At 43.4% G+C, this 21,206-nt stretch overlaps 2 protein-coding genes across 3 annotated transcripts in view; one reads left to right on the top strand and one right to left on the bottom strand.

The window, feature by feature from the left end:
* The window catches only part of prickle2b (prickle homolog 2b), a 102,138-nt gene extending 85,817 nt beyond the window's left edge, over positions 1-16,321 (top strand). The window contains exons 3-9 of one of the 2 annotated variants that reach the window (XM_053484578.1): positions 3,702-3,885; positions 8,865-8,978; positions 9,136-9,273; positions 10,735-10,938; positions 12,309-12,495; positions 13,794-14,630; positions 14,749-16,321. In XM_053484578.1, the coding sequence (XP_053340553.1) occupies positions 3,702-3,885; positions 8,865-8,978; positions 9,136-9,273; positions 10,735-10,938; positions 12,309-12,495; positions 13,794-14,630; positions 14,749-15,647 (2,563 nt within the window). In that variant the 3' untranslated portion in view covers positions 15,648-16,321. The remainder of the gene's footprint in view (positions 1-3,701; positions 3,886-8,864; positions 8,979-9,135; positions 9,274-10,734; positions 10,939-12,308; positions 12,496-13,793; positions 14,631-14,748) is intronic. The other variant, XM_053484579.1, reaches the window with a different exon arrangement.
* Positions 1-21,206, bottom strand: part of LOC128511636 (ataxin-7) — a 118,930-nt gene that overhangs the window by 38,184 nt on the left and 59,540 nt on the right. The gene's annotated exons all lie outside the window — the stretch shown is intronic.

Here is a 21,206-nt window from a genome sequence, read left to right as displayed (position 1 = left end):
TATTAAAGCCGGAATGCGGACGTCTGTCTGCTTGCATACGCGGCTCGCTGTCTCTCCGGACCCCTCGGAGGCTGGCAGCAGTTCAGGAACGACTCCGGGGACAGGACAGCCGCTTTTAAAGCCTGTCTAGCGAAGGCGGAGTACGTGTTTTTCGAAGGCCGTCAGCGCAAGGTTTCCTGCGTGCACGGGGTGTTGTAATGAAATCAGCGTGTGCAGCTTTTGCTATCCATCTGTCGGGCGATGAGAGCTTGAAATCTGGAATTCTAGGCTGGACCGGTGTATCCGCTCAAAGAGAAAACCGGCTTGCTGGCGCTCCTGCGATCAATCGTGTGGGCCAGGGAGTGATGACATTCTTGGTTGTAAAAAAAGAAAATAATTTCCCTTGCGAATATGTTTATTTTACGGGGAAAAAATCTGTCTGGGAATCCTGCCCTTGTTCGTCTTGGCTTTAGACTTGTACCAGACTAAGCATGTGTTCTCTGAGTTTCTTCCTGATCTGCGACACTCTGAGCCTTGTTTCCGTGCAAAGTAGACACAGAGTCACAAGATTCGAACGGTGAGTCCAGACGAAATCCTTTAAAGAGACGCCATCTTGAAGTTTGTGTCTTGTCCCGGGTCATAAGGATGTGATGAGACAGCGTGACTGCTGTTCCCTAAGGCCGGGTCATGACATAGTGTTCTAGACCTGACACAAAAATGCACACAAAAAGCAGAGGTGGAGGTTTATCGCTATGGAGGTCACGAGGTCGAGGGGAAAAATCCACCCTGAGCAGCTTGTAGCAGTAATTATCAGTATGCAATTATTATTTTTGGATGAGATTTTACCCTTCGCTTCATTGCTATCTAAAAAAAGGCGATGCAGCGGCGCTTTAGTCCGTCCAGATCCTGTTTCAAATCTTCAGCTTTCACTAGAGTCTCTGAAATGCACAGACACACTGAAATGCATCTAAAAGCTTAAACGCGGGTTCGAAGATGTTAGTATTTCAGCTCTGCTAGTAATATTATGATATCATAAAACACGTACCCGTATTGTTGATCTAATCTCGGTGTCTCACTTTATTACTTGCTCCAGTCACATTATTCAGTACGACAGGAATGCCGTTGTTGCAAAAAGAATACACAGTTAAAACTAATGAGGCGCACTTAGCGTGATCTCATTATTGCTCCAGCTCCTGCTTCCTCTCATCCATCATTACTGATAGAGCGCTGTTTGGGTGAAACGTTCCCGTGTACTGACGCCGTGTCCTTGTCCTTGCTGGAGCAGCTGCGGGAGTGAAGTGCTCAGCGTCCTCAACCCGGGGGAAAAACTAACGCATCAGGATCGGGGAAGAGTTTAATAATAGAATAATATTCAAACATCATCATTTCTGGATGAGTATTTTCCTTCCTTCCTGCTTCGTTAAATGTTACTTTATTTTTATTTATTTAAGGTTAAACCTGGTTTTACTGTTCATCACACATACTAGTCGTCTTTGTTCCACGGCGCAGAAGACGATGCGTCTATTGACTTGCAAAGCGTCTCGGTGCACAGACACGGCATCAGAGAAACAGTTTGTGTGTCTGGTCTCGTGTCCCGCCGCGCAGAATGAGGATATATTCAAATCTAAAGCGTTCATTTCCATATTACAGGTGTAGACAGGTGACAAAGGAATAAATAAATACAACCATGGCTCTGGTACGCTGTGGGTGGTTTCATGGGGGCGGTTATTTATTTATTCATTTCACAGCCATGGCTCGGCCTTTATTTGTCTCCATTTGAGTTCCTCCAGATGATCGCTTTAATCTGACTATGAAAAGTTTCTAACATGGAAAGTGCATGGTTTGCTCTCCAGGATCATCATGACTCCGCCCACTTCACATCACGGGCGTACTTGTAGGCTGTGGCGAGTTATTTCTTTTCGCTTTATTTTCTCCGTTCCCTTGGCGCCGCACCCGAGGTGCTAACAGGATTCGGTCTGTGTTCTGTCCCTCCCTTTGAGGCAGATGAGGTTGAGAGATTTGACCAGCAGCCTCCAGAGCCAGACAGTGAGGTTTGGCACGGCCGCGTCTGCCCTGCTGGAGACTAACCAGATGTGAAGCGTTTGACTGGCGTGTGTGTGTGTGTGTGTGTGTGTGTGTGAGGCTCTTCAGTGGCTCTTGAGGCTTCGTCCTGTTGTAACCAAATGTGGCCAGGTTACTAGAGCGTGAGGAGGAGTTTGGCCGGCAGTCGCGGTGAGCATTTGTGTGTGAAGTGTCGCTGTAACCTGATGCCTGCTTTTCTCACATTGAAGAACAGGACACTGATTTGCCTCGTTGGGTGGGGGGGGGCGTTTTAATAAACTGAGCTCTTAGAAAGCTGTGCTTTTGTGATGAGTTACTGGCAGACGTCTGAGTCACGGCTGAGTCAGCATTTAAGGTGCAATGCGGTGCTTTTCAAAGTGCGTCTAGACTTTTAACAATCAAAGGTAAATCTGCTATTTACGTGAAACATCAACGGATTTATCGGAAAGTCTTGCGTTTCCTTTGTTTCACGGTTCTGTTTGAAATTTTTCTGGTCCTGAAATGCCCACAGCCAAGTTAGATGTCCTTTTTAAAAGGGTAATGTGTGCCTTTAATGTGGGTAAGATTCTAATATACAGTATTAACGATATAATCATTATAAATATATATTTTTTCCAGTTACAAATTACAAATTTTGAATAGAAGCAACAGATTAGATGGTAGATGTACATAATATACAGTATATATTTTTGTAGCATTGCTCAACTTAAATGTTGGAAATCACAGGGTACCCCGATACAATACGATATTATCGCGATACTCGGGTACCGATGCGATTCTGTAAATATCGCGGTTTCATAAATATCCTAATTCTATATTCATTTCTTTACAATTCTAAACAAACTTAGGAAACTTTTTCCTCCTGCCACACAGCACGCTGAGCCAATGTGGGAATAGTTTAGAGAGCACCACCTGTAGGATTATAGAGGAACTACAATATATTACTGCTTCAAATGCAAACATATATAAAATTTTTAAATCGCCATACGTAATTGAATCAAGGTATTTTTTCTTTAGTATATTAACTCAGCTTGGTCTTTCACATTTTTGTAAAATATAATTCATTAGCAGTTTGTTAGCCAACCCGTGCATCTTTTTGTAAGTGTTTTGCTTTTGTATGTGAATTCTCAGTATTTTCATTACAGTTGCAACTTCGTTCTGTTTCTCTCTCTTAAAAGCTTAAAATCCGAACTGCCTAAGTAAGAGAACATGTAGAAGCTGAAAGGAGCAGCGTGTGAAAATTGCAATTGGATCTGTAATTCAGGCTGTTTTTCCACCAGTTGCCAAAAGATCTCAATGGAGTCCATCAAAAATGTTTTATAAAAGCGACTCTTTATTTTCGCCCGATACTTTGGATGCGTGTGTTTAAATCATGAACAGATGGGGCGCTATTGACTGATCGGTCCTTCTGGAATTCCTTACTATCCTGATTTGTTTGGCAGACCTCCTGTTTCCTTGCACACAGATTTTATTGTGTAACGAGCTCAGATTGTTCTGGTTTAATATCGTTTGTGGCGGTCAGGATCCAAATAAACTCTCTGCGTACTATGCACTAGTTTGTCCCTAAGAATTCATGGCTTGGTGACTCCACTCATCATCTCATACATACAGCAGTAACTCCGCCCAATCACTCACATGCATTTTGGTTTCTCTGCACGCAGGAAGATCTGTCTGCACTGCAAGTGTCCGCGTGAGGATCATGCTGTGACGGCCATGCCTCTGGAGATGGAGAAAAACGTGTCCAAGCTGTTGTACGACTTCCAGAGGAACTCCACGTCGGACGACGACTCGGGCTGCGCTCTGGAGGAGTACGCCTGGGTGCCGCCGGGGCTCAAACCCGAACAGGTACCGCACCACCTTTCCTCAGCCGCAGCATAGATACGGGATTTCATTTCAATAGTTTCTGATTACATTTGTCTGCACCAAAAATGTTTATTGTCTGATTTAAAGGTTAACAATCAAAGGCATCGAACAAACACTGACGTGTAGTACATAACGATTATCATTCATCCATCTTCCATAAGCTTGTTCTGGAGCCGATCACTGGAGATGTTATGCACAAGATTAATTGTCGTTCCCAAATAGCCCGTAGTGTGCATGTATTTGGAGTGTGGGAGGAAACCAGAGAACCCGGAGGAAACCCACCAAGCACAAGGCGAACATGCAAACTCCACGCACACAGACCTTAGGCGAGAATCAAACCCGCGACCCTAAAGGTCCGGGGCTGCAGTGCCTGCGATTTTCTGCATCAAACTCCAGTAAACCCATAAACAGCAAAAAAGAAGATGCAGAATATAGAGCTGGTTTGCAATTCCCCCTCCAGAAACTGCGCGTTTAGGAATCCGTCAATTTTAGAGAATTTGAATAGTTCAAAAAGAGTTAATTGATTCTGTTTCAATTAATTAAATCGATCAACAATATATTGTTTAAATCTCACCGCTCTAGGAACTATTTTTGAAAAAAAAAACATATTTTGGTAAATTATTATTATTATTACTATTATTATTGTAGCACGTTCTTCGTCATTCTTTGTCCAGCACGCCACTGGTTTTCCATGCGACAAGCTAAGCAGTCAGCAGGCTACAATCCAAACTACCCCATGGCTGCACTCCCTCTCTACAAACCTACATAAAAAAAAATAAACCTTCCTAACGGACTTACGAATAAACACACCGTCTCAAGACAGAAAAGCCTTTTACGCTAACGAATGAGCGGATTCTGACAGCTTCCTGGCACGTCCACATGCCTCGGGCTCAGACACACATACACACAAGCTGCACTGTTTGGCTCACACATACAGATACGTTTACATCTATCTATCCTAACGCTGTCAGAGGCACTAAAGCACGTAGTTTGAGACTAACAGGGTAGAACGTAGGGTAGGTTATGGAAACGATACCGCGACATGGTTGTTGTTACAGAAAGCTAAACTTTGCCGTTCGTTTGCTCGGCTGTTTTGGAAGTTGTTTTTAAAAAAATAAATATAACAGCACGGGGATCTGTGAGGCTCAAGGGCACAATGTTGAGCTGGAGAGCGGCGAATGCCCATGCTAGACAAACACACACACTGTTACTCTTTCTCTGTCTCGTCACGCCTTTACAATTTATTTTGAATTCAAACATGCTTGAAAAGCTGTTTGTTTTTTTCTGTAAGAGTGTCGGCGGTCCGTTTGCTCTCGTTGAAGCGCTTGGCTTCGGCGTATTCTCACGCGGGCTTTATTAGCTTCCCGCGGCTGGCTGGCTCTCTTTATAGCCCAGTTGATTTAGTCGTGGCTACGAGTTTCATTTTCCCTGCAAAAGGAGGTCGTATTACTAGCGCAGCGAAGCAGGTCAATAACCAATAAAGCCGGTCTACTGTCTCCATTTCTGGTCCTCGAAGGTCAGCAAACGGTTGAGGTCGATTATTCTTTTTTTTCTTTTTTTCCTTTTCTCTTTCTCTTAAGGCTATCGGTATGAACCGGTGCAGAATACACAGCAGGGTATAAACGAGTTAGCTGATCAATACGTCTTAATGGGTGTTTATTAAACGTGCATGTGACCACAGTCGGTCGAAAGTCTGTCTCGAATCGGGGACTGAAATGGATGGCCGTGCGTTCCACACGACCTTGGTTGTGGAATTGCTTGGTTTCTTGCCAGCACTGACCGAGACGGAGACACAGCTCCTGTGAGATCGAGGCGAGACGTAAAATAAATGCACTTGAAGCCGAAAGTTGATGGGCTTGTTATTCTCGAGCTGTTCCTTTTGCTCATTCATTCATCAGAACATCCCGATTAATCCAGAGAGGCACACCTCCAAAAAGGAAATGAAGAACTATGGAGGCCAGCACGTTTCTAACTCTCCTACAGGCGTTTATCCAGAAGCAAGGAAACACAAGAAGCGTGCTAAGACATTTCCCATGATTCCGTGATGAATCCTGGCCTGTAAAAGACAGGGATTTTAGAGATTACTGCCTGTTTCCAAAACCACACACGACTGGTATTAGATTAGTGATCCAATTATGTTGGCTTAATCCTGCTGATTGCCCCGAAGGCACCCGCAGGACTCGTGCGTCCACGTTTCTGTCTCGTACTGCTCTTTCCCAGCTCGTACGCTCACTCTGGATGTGTTCTGGGAGTAATTTTGGACAGTGCAGCAGCAGGAAGCATCACTACTTATGCATGTCCGACTTGGCTGGCTGCTGTCTTTCAGTCTTCATGGAAAAAAGGAAGTTGAACGTAGGACGTAGCCCAGTTTTTTAATCATCTCTCACAAGACGAGTCCCTTAAGATGGAAAATCTCAAAGTGGAAAAATAATCATAGGCATACAACGATTTTACAATATGGTCAGACAGTTACGGGAACTGGTGTCCTGGTCGTCTGTTGTTTCGCTTGGTTTGTGGTTGCTGCAGGGAGTTTATACGATAAAGGATAAAACTTGTATCACTCGAGCGGTACGATTATTCAGGCCAGCGGTAACATGACACCGAATCCCTTCGGATAAAATAACCTGCGAATGTGTAAATAACCGGCGTTCCTGCAAAACATTGGCACGTCCCGAGAGCCTTTCTGCGCCTTATGAAGGCCAGCTGTATGCACCGAGATGCGCAAGGTGGCTGCCAGACCCCCGGACCCGTGGGCGGATGATCGCCAGATCTCTTCGCTCTGATTACTGTTATTTCCACGAGCCGCTGGTTCGCATGAGAGCGCTGGCTTGCGTCCGTCAGATCTCCGCACCACACCAGCGCTGATTGTTATTGTTGGCCGGGAGCTCGGGGTAATTTATTGGATCCCGGCCGGTGAAATTTTCAGCTGAACAAATCCCTCAACCGAGCACTTCTCGAGACCGTGGCCGGCCAAGACAAGCAGCAAAAGAGCCGCGGCGCTCTTCTTCGGGGGGTATAGAAAGTCTCTGGAAAGGCTCGCGTCGTGGTGGAAATGCGTCTCGTGTCTGAGGATTGTCGTTTCCGCGTGTTCCCCGGGTTCCGCTGGCTGGAGTTTTTCAGACAGAAAGGACATCATCCGCGGTTTTGTACTTCATCTGTTTATGAAATGGAGTGATGGATATAGAGAAGCGCGCTGCCTCGCTGGTTTTCCTCAGCCGACAGCAGCGCCTCGACGACGGCTATAAATCACGTCTCGTGCAGGATCCATTTTGTTCGGCTTTATTCGACGGGTTTATGTGGTGTAAGGAAGGGCAGATGGAGCTCGGTGCTTCATCACATTAAGTCATTAGACGTTAGCCATGTGTAATGAGGTGGAAGGCCAGGAGGGGGCCTTAAATGCACGCGAAAAAAATCTCTTTTTATAAATAATCACATTAAGGTCATTTTTATTTCTCTTTTTTAACTACAGGGCTGTGAGTTCAAATCCCACGCCTGCCTTCGAGGGTTCCGAATTAACAAATTGAACCTTATGATTACATCTTCGCTTGATACAATGTCCTTGTTTTACCCGCGATGTCGCAAACAACAAAACCGCTCATTTTGTCCTCGCCACTTAGCCGCAAAAGGTGGAGGTCAAAGGTCGCGCCTCAGCGCCGTTGTTAATCATCGTAATTTAGAGCTGTGCCGAGCTGTACGGATAAATACGCGCAAGCATGTGTGCGAAAATAGACACACACACACAAAGGGTCTCGAGATGAAGCCTCAGTGTCAGCACTGCTGGGGATGTGAGAGGGCAGATTCCATTAACTTTACATTGCTCAGCTATAAATCACTCTGACTGTAATTGCTCTGTGTGTGTGTGTGTGTGTGTGTGTGTGTGTGTGTGTGTGTGTGTGTGAGAGAGAGAGAGAGAGTTTGTTTGAAAGGATGTGTCGAGGAACGGGGGAAGGGTTAACAAGAAAAGGGGCTAAATAAAACCCCGGCCCGATGTTTACCTCGCTCCCAGGACGCGACTCTGTCTCAGATATGTTGTGTTTAATTTATCGCGTAAACCTTGAACCTTATAATGGATTTAAAAATGTCAAAGTGCAGAAAAATGGCATCTGTAGTCAAAATATATATGTTTAGTGTCAAAATGGAAGAAATGAGACCAAGTAAAAACGTTTAACGTTTGAAATGGGGCTAACTAAGCTGAGAAATGTCTTTTAGACCTAGATCTAACCGGACATATGGGAAATAATAAAATCGTATAAGACTTTGGGCATACAGCCTTACGGCACCTGACTCACTGAGCATGTGCGCTGGCATTTAATAAGGCCATGTTCGCGTAAAGCAATAATATTTTTGCATTGTTGACGTCCATAATTACACGTGACTTTTCTCGGACTCCTCTCTCTCGGACTCGTCTTTCTTGGACTCGTCTGTCTCGGACTCTAAAACGACACACGTGTGCACATTGATACGCCTTTTGAGTGCCGTGTGGATTAAATCACATCATAGTGCGAGCACTCGTTCTTTTCGAACAATCAATGCAAGTTTTAGCAAACACTCATTTGGGATTTTGCTCTGGATGAATTCCGATCGGACCGTTCTCATTCGAGTCACATGACCACGTATCACATTTGTATATCCGATCTAGGACCATATATGAACGTGACTCGGATCTATCTGAAAATCATCATACAGGGAAAATAAAAAAAAGGAAAAAATCTGATCTGTGTCACATTAGTGTAAAAGATGGGATTTGAGTCACTTCAGGCTGAACGCAGCATGAACGACTCATTAGATGATGATTAGAAGACGTCCTTAAATACGATGATCAAAAAGGCAGAAAAGTTTCTTACGGTTTGATGAAAATGTTCAACAATCTTGCGGCCTTAAAACAACTTTGGTTTCTTGTTAAAGTCAGGATTTAATCCCCCACCCCTCTCTCTTTTTCTTTGTCTCTCTCTTTTTTCCAGGTTCATCAGTATTACAGCTCTGTGCCTGAGGAAAAGGTGCCGTACGTGAACAGCGCCGGAGAGAAACACCGCATCAAACAGCTCCTGCACCAGCTGCCGCCTCACGACAACGAGGTGAGGACGTTTACGCCACCCGTGAGAGTGCGCGAGTGCGTGTGTGAGTGCGTGTGTGAGTGCATGCGTTCCTGTCTTCGCACCTGTCCTGTGTGTGGTTTTTTTTTTTTTTGTTCTGTTGACATGTAAATAATCTGTTGACGTGTTTCCTGCTCAGGTGCGGTATTGTAGCTCTCTAGACGATGAGGAGAAGAGGGAGCTGAAGCTCTTCAGTAACCAGAGGAAGAGGGAAAACCTGGGCCGGGGTAACGTCAGGCCGTTTCCCGTCACCATGACCGGAGCCATATGTGAACAGGTGACTTGTTTTCGTCTTATTCGTGGATTTGATTTCATACGAGGCGGCATTTTAACAGTAGAGTCGACGGTGTAATGATAACCGTACTGCTGAACTCGTGAGCCAAGTTGCGGAAAATCACCAGGATAGAAAATTGGTGTTCTGGAAAACTTCATGGAAAAGACAGGAAATTGTTAAACTGTCTGGGATGACAAAATAAAATAAACAAAAGTGCAAAAGTACATATTTTGGTTAACTGCTATAATTAGCAGATTTTTTTTTGTCCTCAGACATTAATATGCCACAGTTACAGTGCTGTGAAAAAGTATTTGCCCCTTCCTGATTTCTTTTTGTCACACTTAAATGATTGAGATTTTTTAAACTTTTTATATTACATAAAGTTACTCATCTGTTTCTACATTTACTTAGATCATGGCGTGTTGCTTTTTTGAGACCTTTCAGCGTGCTTGACTTTGTCGGACAGGTTCTACTTAAGAAGAGATTTCTTGATTCATCGTGTCTGGCAGTAATCAGGCCTGGCTGTGGCAACTCGGCTTTCCAAAAATTATGATTAATCACAGTTTATTCATGGTTTAGCTAAAGTGGAGTGATGTTGTAATTGTGTAATATTAAAATAAATTTCATGATCCTCAGTCATTTAAATTTGACTAATCTGCACAAAAAATAATAATAATCAGGAAGGGGCAAATACTTTTTCACAGCCCTGGATGTCACGAAATTGTAAAGGGCACTAGCAACCTGACATTGGTGTCGTCCTCGTCACCTTTTGACACATGCAAATCTGGCACCGTTATTAAAATTTTTAAAAAGGCATGAAAACGTGTTATACATAGATACAAACAGAGGGGGCGCTCTTTTCAACTGCATCGTTCTTACTTTCCTGTCAGTGTCCAAGCACAGCTTTGAATGAGTTTAGATCCACCTGCTTGCCCTTCCTCCACTTCTGCTGCCCCTGACACACAGATGGTCCACACACACACACACACACACACACTTCTGTAACCTGCAGATATTTATTTTGTCTTCAGCTGTGCTGGAACAGAAGGTCGCAATTCCTATTCCTATAAATAGTTCATTTCTCAGGTACTGGGCAGATATTAAAAATATACAGATTGTTAGAATGATGAAGCAAGCAGCGGGAAATAAAGCGAGCATGTGCCTGAAGACACAGAGAGAGAGTTGTTACTAGATTTAAAGCTGTTTCCTCCTCACTGTTATCAGATGCACTCTGTAATAGAAAGGTTCGCTCTATCGATTTAATCCCCCAGCCCTGACGCTGACCTCTACGCGACTTTGAATTTATCAAGCGTCTAATTTTAGATCACTGCAGCAGTGTAAAATGAAAAAAGGATTTTAAAAAATGGTCGTGAACATTAGTTTGTTCAGCTAAATGCTCAGCTATGACATTAAGACTGAACCTTCATCTGATGTCTATAATGTTTTGTTTTGTGTTTTTTTCAGTGCGGCGGTCAGATTAACGGAGGCGACATCGCTGTATTTGCATCCCGGGCCGGTCACGGCGTGTGCTGGCACCCTCGGTGCTTCGTATGCAGCACGTGCGACGAGCTCCTGGTGGATCTAATTTACTTCTACCAGGAGGGCAAAATCTTCTGCGGACGACACCACGCTGAGCGGCTGAAACCTCGGTGTTCTGCCTGCGATGAGGTACGCCTTGACACCAACCCCTTGTATGAATATAGTTTCAGTTCTGCTGTCTTGATTAATGTTAGCACAGCGATCCATTCCGGATTATGATTAATCAAAAGTATCAAAAGCTAACAATAGCTTTATCACACAACCCCATCTTTTATTATTTTCCTACAAGAGCACACCCTGGTCACGTTTTTATCGAGGGGTAATTTCCAGCGGAGTCTGAAAGTGCAGAAACATGCACTTTCCTTGAATGTCCACTGGGGGCATGCTCCAAAAGTGAGTCAATCCCCATAGAGCTCCATGTTAAAATGTCTTCATGTTACAACAGAAATAAACGTGTTTACAAAAAAAATTGTTTTGGTTTTCATAGATAGATTTCCCATGCATGACAACTATATTATGTGACTCTTTATGTAAATCATGGATGATTTGAGTTACGGCTGCTATGCAGATGTTAGCCTGCTACCCGTTTGCTATGGATCGTTTTAGCTAACTGGAATCGTTATGACAACAAATGTACAAGCTGACACTGGATGCTTAGGGTAAGCTAGGTAGCTTTTGGTAACTGAGGTAAGTATGCATTTTCCAACCAACAGCCAGGCTCTATTTGCTCCACCCATATGCCCATTTATGGATTATCCAGGATTTAGGCGGAGCCAACTCCTTCCAAACAGCTCTTCAAAAACCTCGGAGGGTTTCTCCAGTTCTTTTTACATAGTCTATGTTTTTTACTCTGCATGCTATACACCCTACATGTGATGAGCGTATGGCTTGCGTCCCCAAATCTCAGTACTTCTACCCTACATTTTTGCACTGCTACCTTTTTCCCCGTTGCTCTGGAGGGCTTGATAAGCCGCTGATTTAAGTTGATGAATGACTAAGAATTGGAAAGCTTAGCCTTGTTTCAGCATATTTTCAGAGCCATGCATGTATAATGAAGGATAGCAAACACACGACTCCATGCATTTTTAAACACAGATGATTATCAGTACAGGCTTAGTTGGATTAATAGAGGCGTTAAACTAATAACGTTCATGAATAATTCAGGCGTCTGGCCTCTTCTCCCGTCTCCCGTCATGTTCGCTCATTTGGAAGGTGGAGGAACCTGAAACATGATCCAGTAGCTAAAAATTGTACCTGTTTTTGTAAAAAAAAAAAAAAAAAAGTAATAATGTGCTCTATCTTCTGATATATGAGAGTGTCCGTGCAGTGTCGTAGCCCGGGGCGAAGACTGCCGGGACTGCTTCCATTGAGCCTGGCTGTCTGTCCTAAAATTAAATGTAATGGATGGGTGCAGTTTGGCTTTTAGCTTCTATTCAAAGATAAATGGATCCATGCATCACTTTTTTTCACCCGTCACATTTGTCACCTCTTTCCCTCAGATCATCTTTGCGGACGAGTGCACAGAAGCAGAAGGCAGGCACTGGCACATGAAGCACTTCTGCTGTTTCGAGTGCGAGACTGTTTTGGGCGGCCAGCGCTACATCATGAAAGAAGGTCGGCCGTACTGCTGCGGATGTTTCGAGTCCCTGTACGCCGAGTACTGCGACTCCTGCGGGGAACATATCGGTAAGAGCAAAATTCCGCAACCAAGCATATCTGCTTTCGTGATTTTTTTTTTTCTAAAGAGAATTGCAGCTGTGAGACATCTGATCTGGTTCAGACAAAAGTGTGGTTGGAGGCTTGATTTCAAGAATCAGTGGAGTGGACATGTGATTCGAAATCAGGGTCATGAAACAGGCAGCGATCAAAAACGAGGCAAGGTTCCAATAAACAACATGAAACAAATGCTTCGAACTTACTTACAAACAGGGATTGGCAGGACTTCGTAGTGAGCTTGAGTTATGTAAATAATCCTAAAGCAGAAAGTAAGCCTGAAGTGCTTGGCAGACGTAGTAGTATTCTGGATATCACAGGCTCTGTTGGCATGCAGCAGAAGTGTCCTGGGTTCATGTTTTGGCATGGTGCCTCGCGGTATTCCTGGGCCTTATTGGTGTCAAGGACGTTAGTGTCAAACCAGAAGGAACAAGTTCCCGTTCCTGACTAATTCCTGACAAGAGGAATGAAACCCATTCCTGCTCACTAATTCCAAATGATACGAACAGTAATCCAAGTTAGACCAAGAGCCGTCCTAAAGACATAACACGTTATTGACGTTACCCATACGCCGCCCAGTGTTTCCATTACTTATTTAGCCCCAATTGTGTCACAAGGCAGCACTCCATCCCATAATAACTCGGTTCGTCGGCTCATTGGTTTCGAGCCCAGCATCATTTCCAGCTGCGTTTTGGCACGTCACTCAATACAAATTTCGTCTGTAATCATTTTCTGTATAGGCTGCAGAAAGTATGAGAGTGAAACTGATTAAAAAATGGTTTGCAAACAGATGTTGCCCATTAGACTGGGGCCAGTTCGCGTGTGTAAGTGGAGCTGTAATTAAAATGTAATGTATTTGTGTAGTGCAAGGCGTGCAGCATAATCAGTTTACTCCAAACACTTCTACACTTCAAGGGAATTAGACTGGACTTTCTGCTATTCCGGATTTTTTCCTACACTTATCTTGCTCATCAATATTTATAATAGATCTGCTCAAGTGATAGTTGAGCCTAAAACAACTTCTTAATCAGTAACTAGAGCTCAAAAAAATATATAGGTGACTGCATTGACCATATGATTTCTTTCTTCTTCTTTTTTTCTGCAGTGATTTTAGTAAAACTGAACGTGTCTGGCCAAGAAAATTACATATTATATTAGAAAGTGCTAGATGTACCAATAGCTACAATATTCTGGCACAACCACAATGTTGCACAAGGGCATTCCTCATGTTTTGAAGCCATGTATAATCTGTCTTACTGTTTCCATCACAGGGATTGACCAGGGCCAGATGACTTACGATGGCCAGCACTGGCATGCCACTGAAGACTGCTTCTGCTGTGCACGCTGCAAAAAGTCCCTACTGGGTCGTCCATTTCTGCCCAAACAGGGTCAGATCTTCTGCTCGAGGGCTTGTAGTGTGAACGAGGATACCAATGGTTCGGATTCCTCTGACTCTGCCTTTCAAAGTGGAAGAACCCGTGAAACCAGGCACAGCAGCTCCAAATCCAGCAAGAGCAGTAGCAACAGCACCAGTGGTGGGAACGGTTCTAGCGGACGCTATTCAGCTGACGTGGACCCACTTTCCCTGCAGATGGACCTGCTGAGTCTGTCAAGTCAGGCCCCAAGTCTGACCAGAGAACCTCCGTCCTGGAAAAAGCAAATTGATAGGTATGGCTATGAAAGTCGGGAGGAATCGTCTCAGACTCCTTTGCAACTGTTGAGACAGTGCAACATAAGAACTTCCTATACCCAGCAGGACAGTAGGCCTAAAGAATCTGCACAGTCCAAGAGACCTCCTGTATCTGCCTTCAAAGGACATTCATTTAATGAAAACTGGCTTCAGCCAGAACCGGAGGACCGTTACCCTGCCGAACTGAAAGCACAGGCTAGTTTTAATGAGTTGCCATCCAACGGGTTCATGGACAAGCGCTCTGTCAGCATGCACGCCTTTCAGAGGGAAAGAGAGCGGGAAAGAGAGAAGGAGGTTGCGGTTCAACTGGGCCGAAGCAGGAACCCCATTAGTGCACTTGGCTTTAGTGATCAGCTAACACCACTAGAGCAAACACCTCGTGGTTCCATGGAGTCACTAGCGCTGTCCAACGCCACAGGTAGTTCTTGACTTGATTCTGTTTTAAGGTTATCCTTAAGGGCATGACTTTTCTCAATCAGACATGATGTTTGTGGTTCTTCACTTATTGTTTTTACCTCTTCTTTTGTCAAATGTAGGTACCTCGGCAGACGGAGGTGGTAAGCGTCAGGAGCACTTGTCCCGCTTCTCTATGCCTGACTTGAGTAAAGATTCTGGCATGAACGTCTCAGAGAAGAGCAACATGGGCACTCTGAACTCTTCAGTGCAGTTCCACAGCTCTGAATCACTTCACAGCCTCACCACCGGGCAGCCGTACCTAGAGATGGAGCCACCTGTGCAGGTGAAATATCCAGTTCCATATTCCCAGCAGTCTCCTGGAATCACCATTTTACCACCCGGTTTCACCTTTCAGGAAGAGGACAGGGCGAGTTTAGTAAGCAGCGCTCACAATGCCCGACTGGCACCCATGAGTGAACGGACTCACCGGCGTGTTATTGAACCGGAAGAGCCACGACGAAGGCATCACCACCGCTCGCATCGTTCTCGTCGTTCTCGTTCTGAAAACGCACTCAATTTGGCAGCCCAACACCGTCCAATGGGGCCAGAGCGATCACAGTTACGTGTACGTGAGGATTATGATCGGTTTCCTCCTCCTCATGGTCCACGGGATCCAATACACGGTGGGATTAGAGATTCCAGATTTAGGCAGCAGCCTTTCAGGCCGTGTCCTCGCACAACTTCAGACCTTACGCTTCAAAACCCAGCTCCACAGCGTCACATGGGTCGATACGCCTGGGATCAGTATGATTATGATGACGACTGGTGCTCTACTTGTTCTTCGTCTTCCGAATCTGAAGACGAGGGCTATTTCCTGGGGGAGCCAATCCCCAAGCCAGTGAACCTAAGGTATATGACCAGTGAGGAGTTACTGCACAAGTACAGTTCTACCGGACTCGTAGGATCTGGTCACCCTGGAACTCGAGGACAGTTACACACTCGCAAGCGACGGAAAAGCAAAAACTGTATTATATCCTAACATACACCCCTGATGCACTCTTTTCCACTTTAATAGGTTAAGATTCACTCATCCTGCTTGAATCTGCTTTTCAGTACCATGTGGTTGTCAGTGAGTGATATGCAGTAACGTTGGCTTAAGATACGCTTGTGCAAGATACGCTTTATCCCTTTGATATTCACAAATAATCGTTTCTTAAAAAGTTTTCTCCAGGTCTTACTGCAGCCAGTTCATTTTATTCCCTTTATAGCCAGCCCAGTTTTGCACCACTTCCCCTTGCAGTGTGTTTCTAAATGAGTTGTTTCAGTAATTGGAATGTGTATATTAGTAAATGAATTAATAAAGACACTTAAGTTAAAGAAAAATGTAAAGTGAATATAATGTAAATGATGATGTACCACATATTTTTATATTTTGTAACAATAGAATCATTTATGTATTAAGTATAATGTAGAGATTCCATAGAAACGCATGCAAGTTACTTTGCTGGTTTTTTTGTCCCGTATTGGAAATTAAAAGTGAGCATTTCAGCAAGTAGTTTGACTGACAGGTGTCGGTTCCAGATCATCAGAGCACGACGCGGTATCAGAAGAATGCACTCGCCATCTGCTCAATGAATAAATGCATTAGAACACCGCGATGAGGCATCGTCTGCCCGCCGTTACTCACACGTTTTCTTTCAGCAGCTATGTTTAGGAAAGTTTGATGCTTCTTTTTACTTCTGCTTAAACAAAAGCTGTGCTGTTAATCTTACTAAATAAATAATTTAAATAAAAAAATATATACACAGTAAAGGCCCAAAATATGCATACAGTAAAGAATAAAATGCCATAGGCATAGGTTGAAGGAAAAATTATCAGTGATAAAGTGTTCTTAAGCAATATAATATAAAACATAAATTAATCTCCGCTAATCTCCATATAGTGCCTAGCTGTTGTTTGGAGCATGCCTACTTGCATCAGATACCACAAATCAGCTTTAGCTAACAATTATGTACATGCTAACTTTACTTTGCACTTGATTAAACACTATCATTTATACTCTCCTACATTTCTAACAGCTAGAGGTTTGACACCTGCATTAGCCATGCCCCTAATTATGCAAAATTTTTATAAATTAATGTATTTTAAACTAACGAGTTATATAAAACTTATTTGATGACTTGTGACTCATGGTCTATGGGCATTGACTTGTGTTTGCACCCAGCCCCAGTAGTCGTTCGAGGAACTGCACATTTTTGGAACCGGAGGTTGCCTCATGATCCAAACATCAAAGCAATTTGCCAAAAAAATATTTTTTTTCAACAAAACAAGTCAGATCCTGTCAACTATAAACTTATCATTAATTCCTGCAACAGCCTCTTTTTTATTTCCCCTGGTAAAGATAACACACTTGTCAAATGTCAGGAGATTAACAGCTCTGTACACTGTAATAACTTCCTTTTGCATAAATGTCAACTTATAGAGAATTGAAGCATATTAATAATTGCACTTTTTCCATAAGGTAACAATTTAATTTTATTAAATCAGATAACATACAAATCCACCATATAAAACTATACCAAGAAACAATAGTTACCAATACCATCTGTCGAGTTTAAAATGAAACAGGAGTTTTTATTTAAATATTAATACTTATAATAGGACTGTTTGTTGAATAGGGCCGCAGCACAGGACTGGGATCTTGTTGCCCGTGTGAGGAATAGCAATCACACACTGTTATCAAAATGTTTTGAGATTAACTCTGTTAAAAAGAAACTACTTTATTTATCTACATTTTCACACCATCACCTTTAAAATAGTCCCCTTGCACAGCGTTTCCGGCGATCCTGCCACTTCTCGAATATGTATTGGAAGTATTCTTTATTAATGCACCTTCTGCAAATCACTTTGGATCTCCACAACGGTATCAAAATGGCAACCTTTGAGCTGGATCTTTATCTTCGGGCGGAGGGGAGCCAGAAGCCAAATCTGGCAAGTAGGGTGGGTGTGGAAGTGAGATCATTGGAGGTTTTCCTGATCTCATGTCTTCTTCCAGTGATGTTCTTTCTCTTTTGAAGTGCACATAACACTCAAAACATATCATCTTAAAAGACTCATTGCTGCATTGCCGTAAACTTATGAAATCATGTCAAACGTCTTTGTGGCATATTTGCCCAGTTTTACACATAATTTTACATCTGGTTTTTGCTCTAACGTCTGTCCATGATGAAATATCAGACATAGTAATGCACGTGGCCAGATTAGCACCAATTGGACAGCTTCTGATTTGCATAGGACGATGTCTTTTGGCACACTGACTTATGAAGATCAACTGTGCATGTAGCCATGTGCTGCCACTTGTTGGCGTGCTACAAAACTAGTCTTCAAACTTTTTAATACAACCTCGTAACTGAACCTACATTTAGGTAATGATGAGTGTTGCACAGCAATGAAGTGGTTATAAAATGAAGGGACAAAACAGATATATTAAGACATTAAATGTCATTCTGTGAGTTTGTTTGGTCACATGCTGTGGCAGGGCAAAAACCTTGTAAAAATGTAAATAAGTGGTCGCTTAATATGACATTCTCAACAGCTGCTACCTTAGCTTCTTTGAGCTAGTTTTGGTAGAAATGTTCGTCCAAACATCACAAATAGCTTAACTGAGATCACTCGGTCTGCCACAGTGACAAGCTATAAACTTATCACCCAGTATAAAGTAGCCTTAATGGACTAAAATTCAGAGTTTGAACTCGCTAGCTTCATTTCTGACTTGACTAAATGAGGTGAAGAACTAATTCCTTTGACAGCCACGAGGCTTCCGTAGTCTTTGCGCTAATCCCCGCGGAATGCGTGTCCTCGAGACATGCATGTATATTGTGGTGATTGAAGAAAAAGAAAAATAAGCATTTGGCAACTTCATTGTAGAAACAGCTGCATAAACATGTGAGCTACATTAAGGGCGCTGTGAAAATGACTGGGTGGGACGCTGCTGGGCTCTCATTCTCACTTGGGTTCCCACCCACCAGTTCAGAAGAGATGGTTCGTCTATATTCAGTAGCAGCGCTGCCAAGTATTTTTTGATGGAACTAGAAGGAAGAATGAGCCCTTTGTAGCCAATCAGACAACGCCTATATGCACAGCAATTCAGCCAAACGATCTGTTGTTTAAGTTCATCTGAAATCAGCGAGACATGCTTAAAGAGCTTCTTTGTTTTCTGGAGCGAGTGAGAGGAAGCACGGGTCTCAGGCTTTTGCTTGTGCGTTGATCTACATTGAGTACATTGAGTATTAAGCACTGCTAATTCAGCATAGAACTGCACCCACTTACCCACAGCACGCCCTTATTTTCTTATTAGCTTAAGTCTGGACCAGTTCAGGTAATAGGACAGAACTATGTTAAGTGTCTGGGTTTAGAGTACAGTACATCTCCAGAAGTTGAATCTCATTTTTTTCTCCTTGATTTGTCTGCTTTACAGGATTATGTAGCTAGAGAAACCGCTAAACTCATCTCAAACTGGTGTCTAGAACATGACAATGAGTTCACTGTACTCAAACGGCCTCCATAGTCACTAGATCTCAATCACCTCTGGGATGTGGTGGAGGTTCAGGAGATTCGCATCATGGATGTGCAGCCGACAAATCTGCAGCTGTGGTCATGTGATTATGGACCAAAAAGGAATGTTTCTAGTACATTGTTCAATCTCTGCCACAAAGAATGAAGGCATTTCTGAAAACAAAAGGGGGTGAGTCACTGAGTGAGTGTGTGTATACATTTTAGACGGAATAATGCAGCTATTTCACCAAAAACAATCCTTGATGGTCCTACGGAATAAGATATTGCCTGTTTACTTCAGTAAATGCAGAACACATTAAAGTCAAAGTGTTTGCTGTTTAAGCACAGGGGTCAAGTGTGTAGGAATGAAACAGTACGCCTTGACAAAACGCACCGTATCCAATTCACTAATAAAAACCATCGAACAGAGGTTTCGCCGAATCAAGCTTGTTTGTAAGAAGTTATATCACCATTTGATGTCGGAATGCCCTTTTGAAAGCTGTTTCTAACTTGTTCGATGAGTCTACAGCGCCTGTTCGCTTCATGTCGCTGCAGTATGAACAACGCTGCAGGTTCTGAGCAAATTTGACTTAAGGTTTATGGATGGGCTTCATGGCAGGCTATCATTAGATTTCTGAAGATTTATGAGCAGTTAATACAGGCACTTCTTGCTGCACTGGAGTCGGTCAGTGACGAAACACCCCATAAAGCCAGAGAACGAGCTGTAAGCTTCAGGAATTATTACCCTCGTAGTAACACCTTCCATAATCGTTAAGGCCAGTAATTTAAGGACATCATATATAAAAATTATAGTCTTGTTATGGAACCTCAGGAGCTCAGGAAGTACAAGTGCTACCACAAATACTTGTGTTTCCTTATTGTTTTCATAAAGATGCAATAAAAATAAGGTTAACATATACAGAAATAATTTATAGCTTATAAAAAAGATTCTGGGCGGTACAGTGGCTTAGTGATTAGCGCTGTCCTCTTGCACCAACAGGATCCGGGTTCGATTCCTGCTTTGGGTCTACATGCAACCAGTTTGTACTTGTGCCTGGTGGGTTTCCCCTGTGTACTCTGGTTTCCTTCCACAGTACGAAAAACATGCGTTCCTAAATAGCCTGTAGTGTGTGTGTGTGTGCCCTACGATGTATTACCACCCCATCCAGTTTGTACCCCACCTTGTGCCCTAGGTCTCTTGGGATAGGCTCCATTTAGGCATTTGGCATTATCCATACCCTATATACAGAATAAAGCGGTGTAGACCTTAAATGAGTGAGTAAAAGATTCTGAAATTGCAGCCCTTGCTGAAGTTTTAAGCCGCCGCAACCAGAATCGTCCCCCACAAAAGCACTTAGTGACCTGTACTTGATTGAAGTATACGGGGCCATCTTTAATCAACCTCTCTTGCTCCTAACTACTCAATAAATAAACGCTGATACTCATCACATTTTTATCGCAGTATGAAAAAGAACAAACTCCATGCACAGGCTTTTTATACTCTCATATCTGCATTGATTTTTTTTCGCTCGAAATCTTTCCGCTGCTTGGTCACGGCTCGTGTCGAGTCAGCTTCCCTGAATAGCTCCCATATCTGTTATTTATTCCCCCTAAGGAGGATGTGCAGTCTCTTTTTCGAAGGCTGCTGAAATCTGTAATTACCGTGTGTTTCAATCCAAAACTGTACCAAATTGCTGCTTAGCACTCTCAGCCTTAAAATAGCCTGATTTAATTATTCACCACTGTAGGATGCAGGAATGTTAATGGCGCTGCATGAATAGGAATCATGTGATCGCAGCAGATGAAGATTTCCAGTCTGCTCCTTGTCATGTGTGTTAGATTAGCACTGGCAGAAAGAGGCCTGACCCCAGATCAGCTCCGGGTTGTGTGCTCTAGTGGTCGGGATCTGGGTGCCAGCTTGGTTCTGCTTCCACCAGCGTAAATAGTGGGTTGAGACTGTTAACGATGTGTTGCAGCGATTAAAACCATGCTTGGTCTTCTTGGGGGAGAAAAAGAGAAGCACGACGCCTTGGTGTGTTTCCCA

The sequence above is a fragment of the Clarias gariepinus genome, chromosome 23, assembly GCF_024256425.1.
Source record: "Clarias gariepinus isolate MV-2021 ecotype Netherlands chromosome 23, CGAR_prim_01v2, whole genome shotgun sequence".
Classification (NCBI taxonomy): domain Eukaryota; kingdom Metazoa; phylum Chordata; class Actinopteri; order Siluriformes; family Clariidae; genus Clarias; species Clarias gariepinus.
This window is presented reverse-complemented; position numbering and strand designations above follow the sequence as displayed.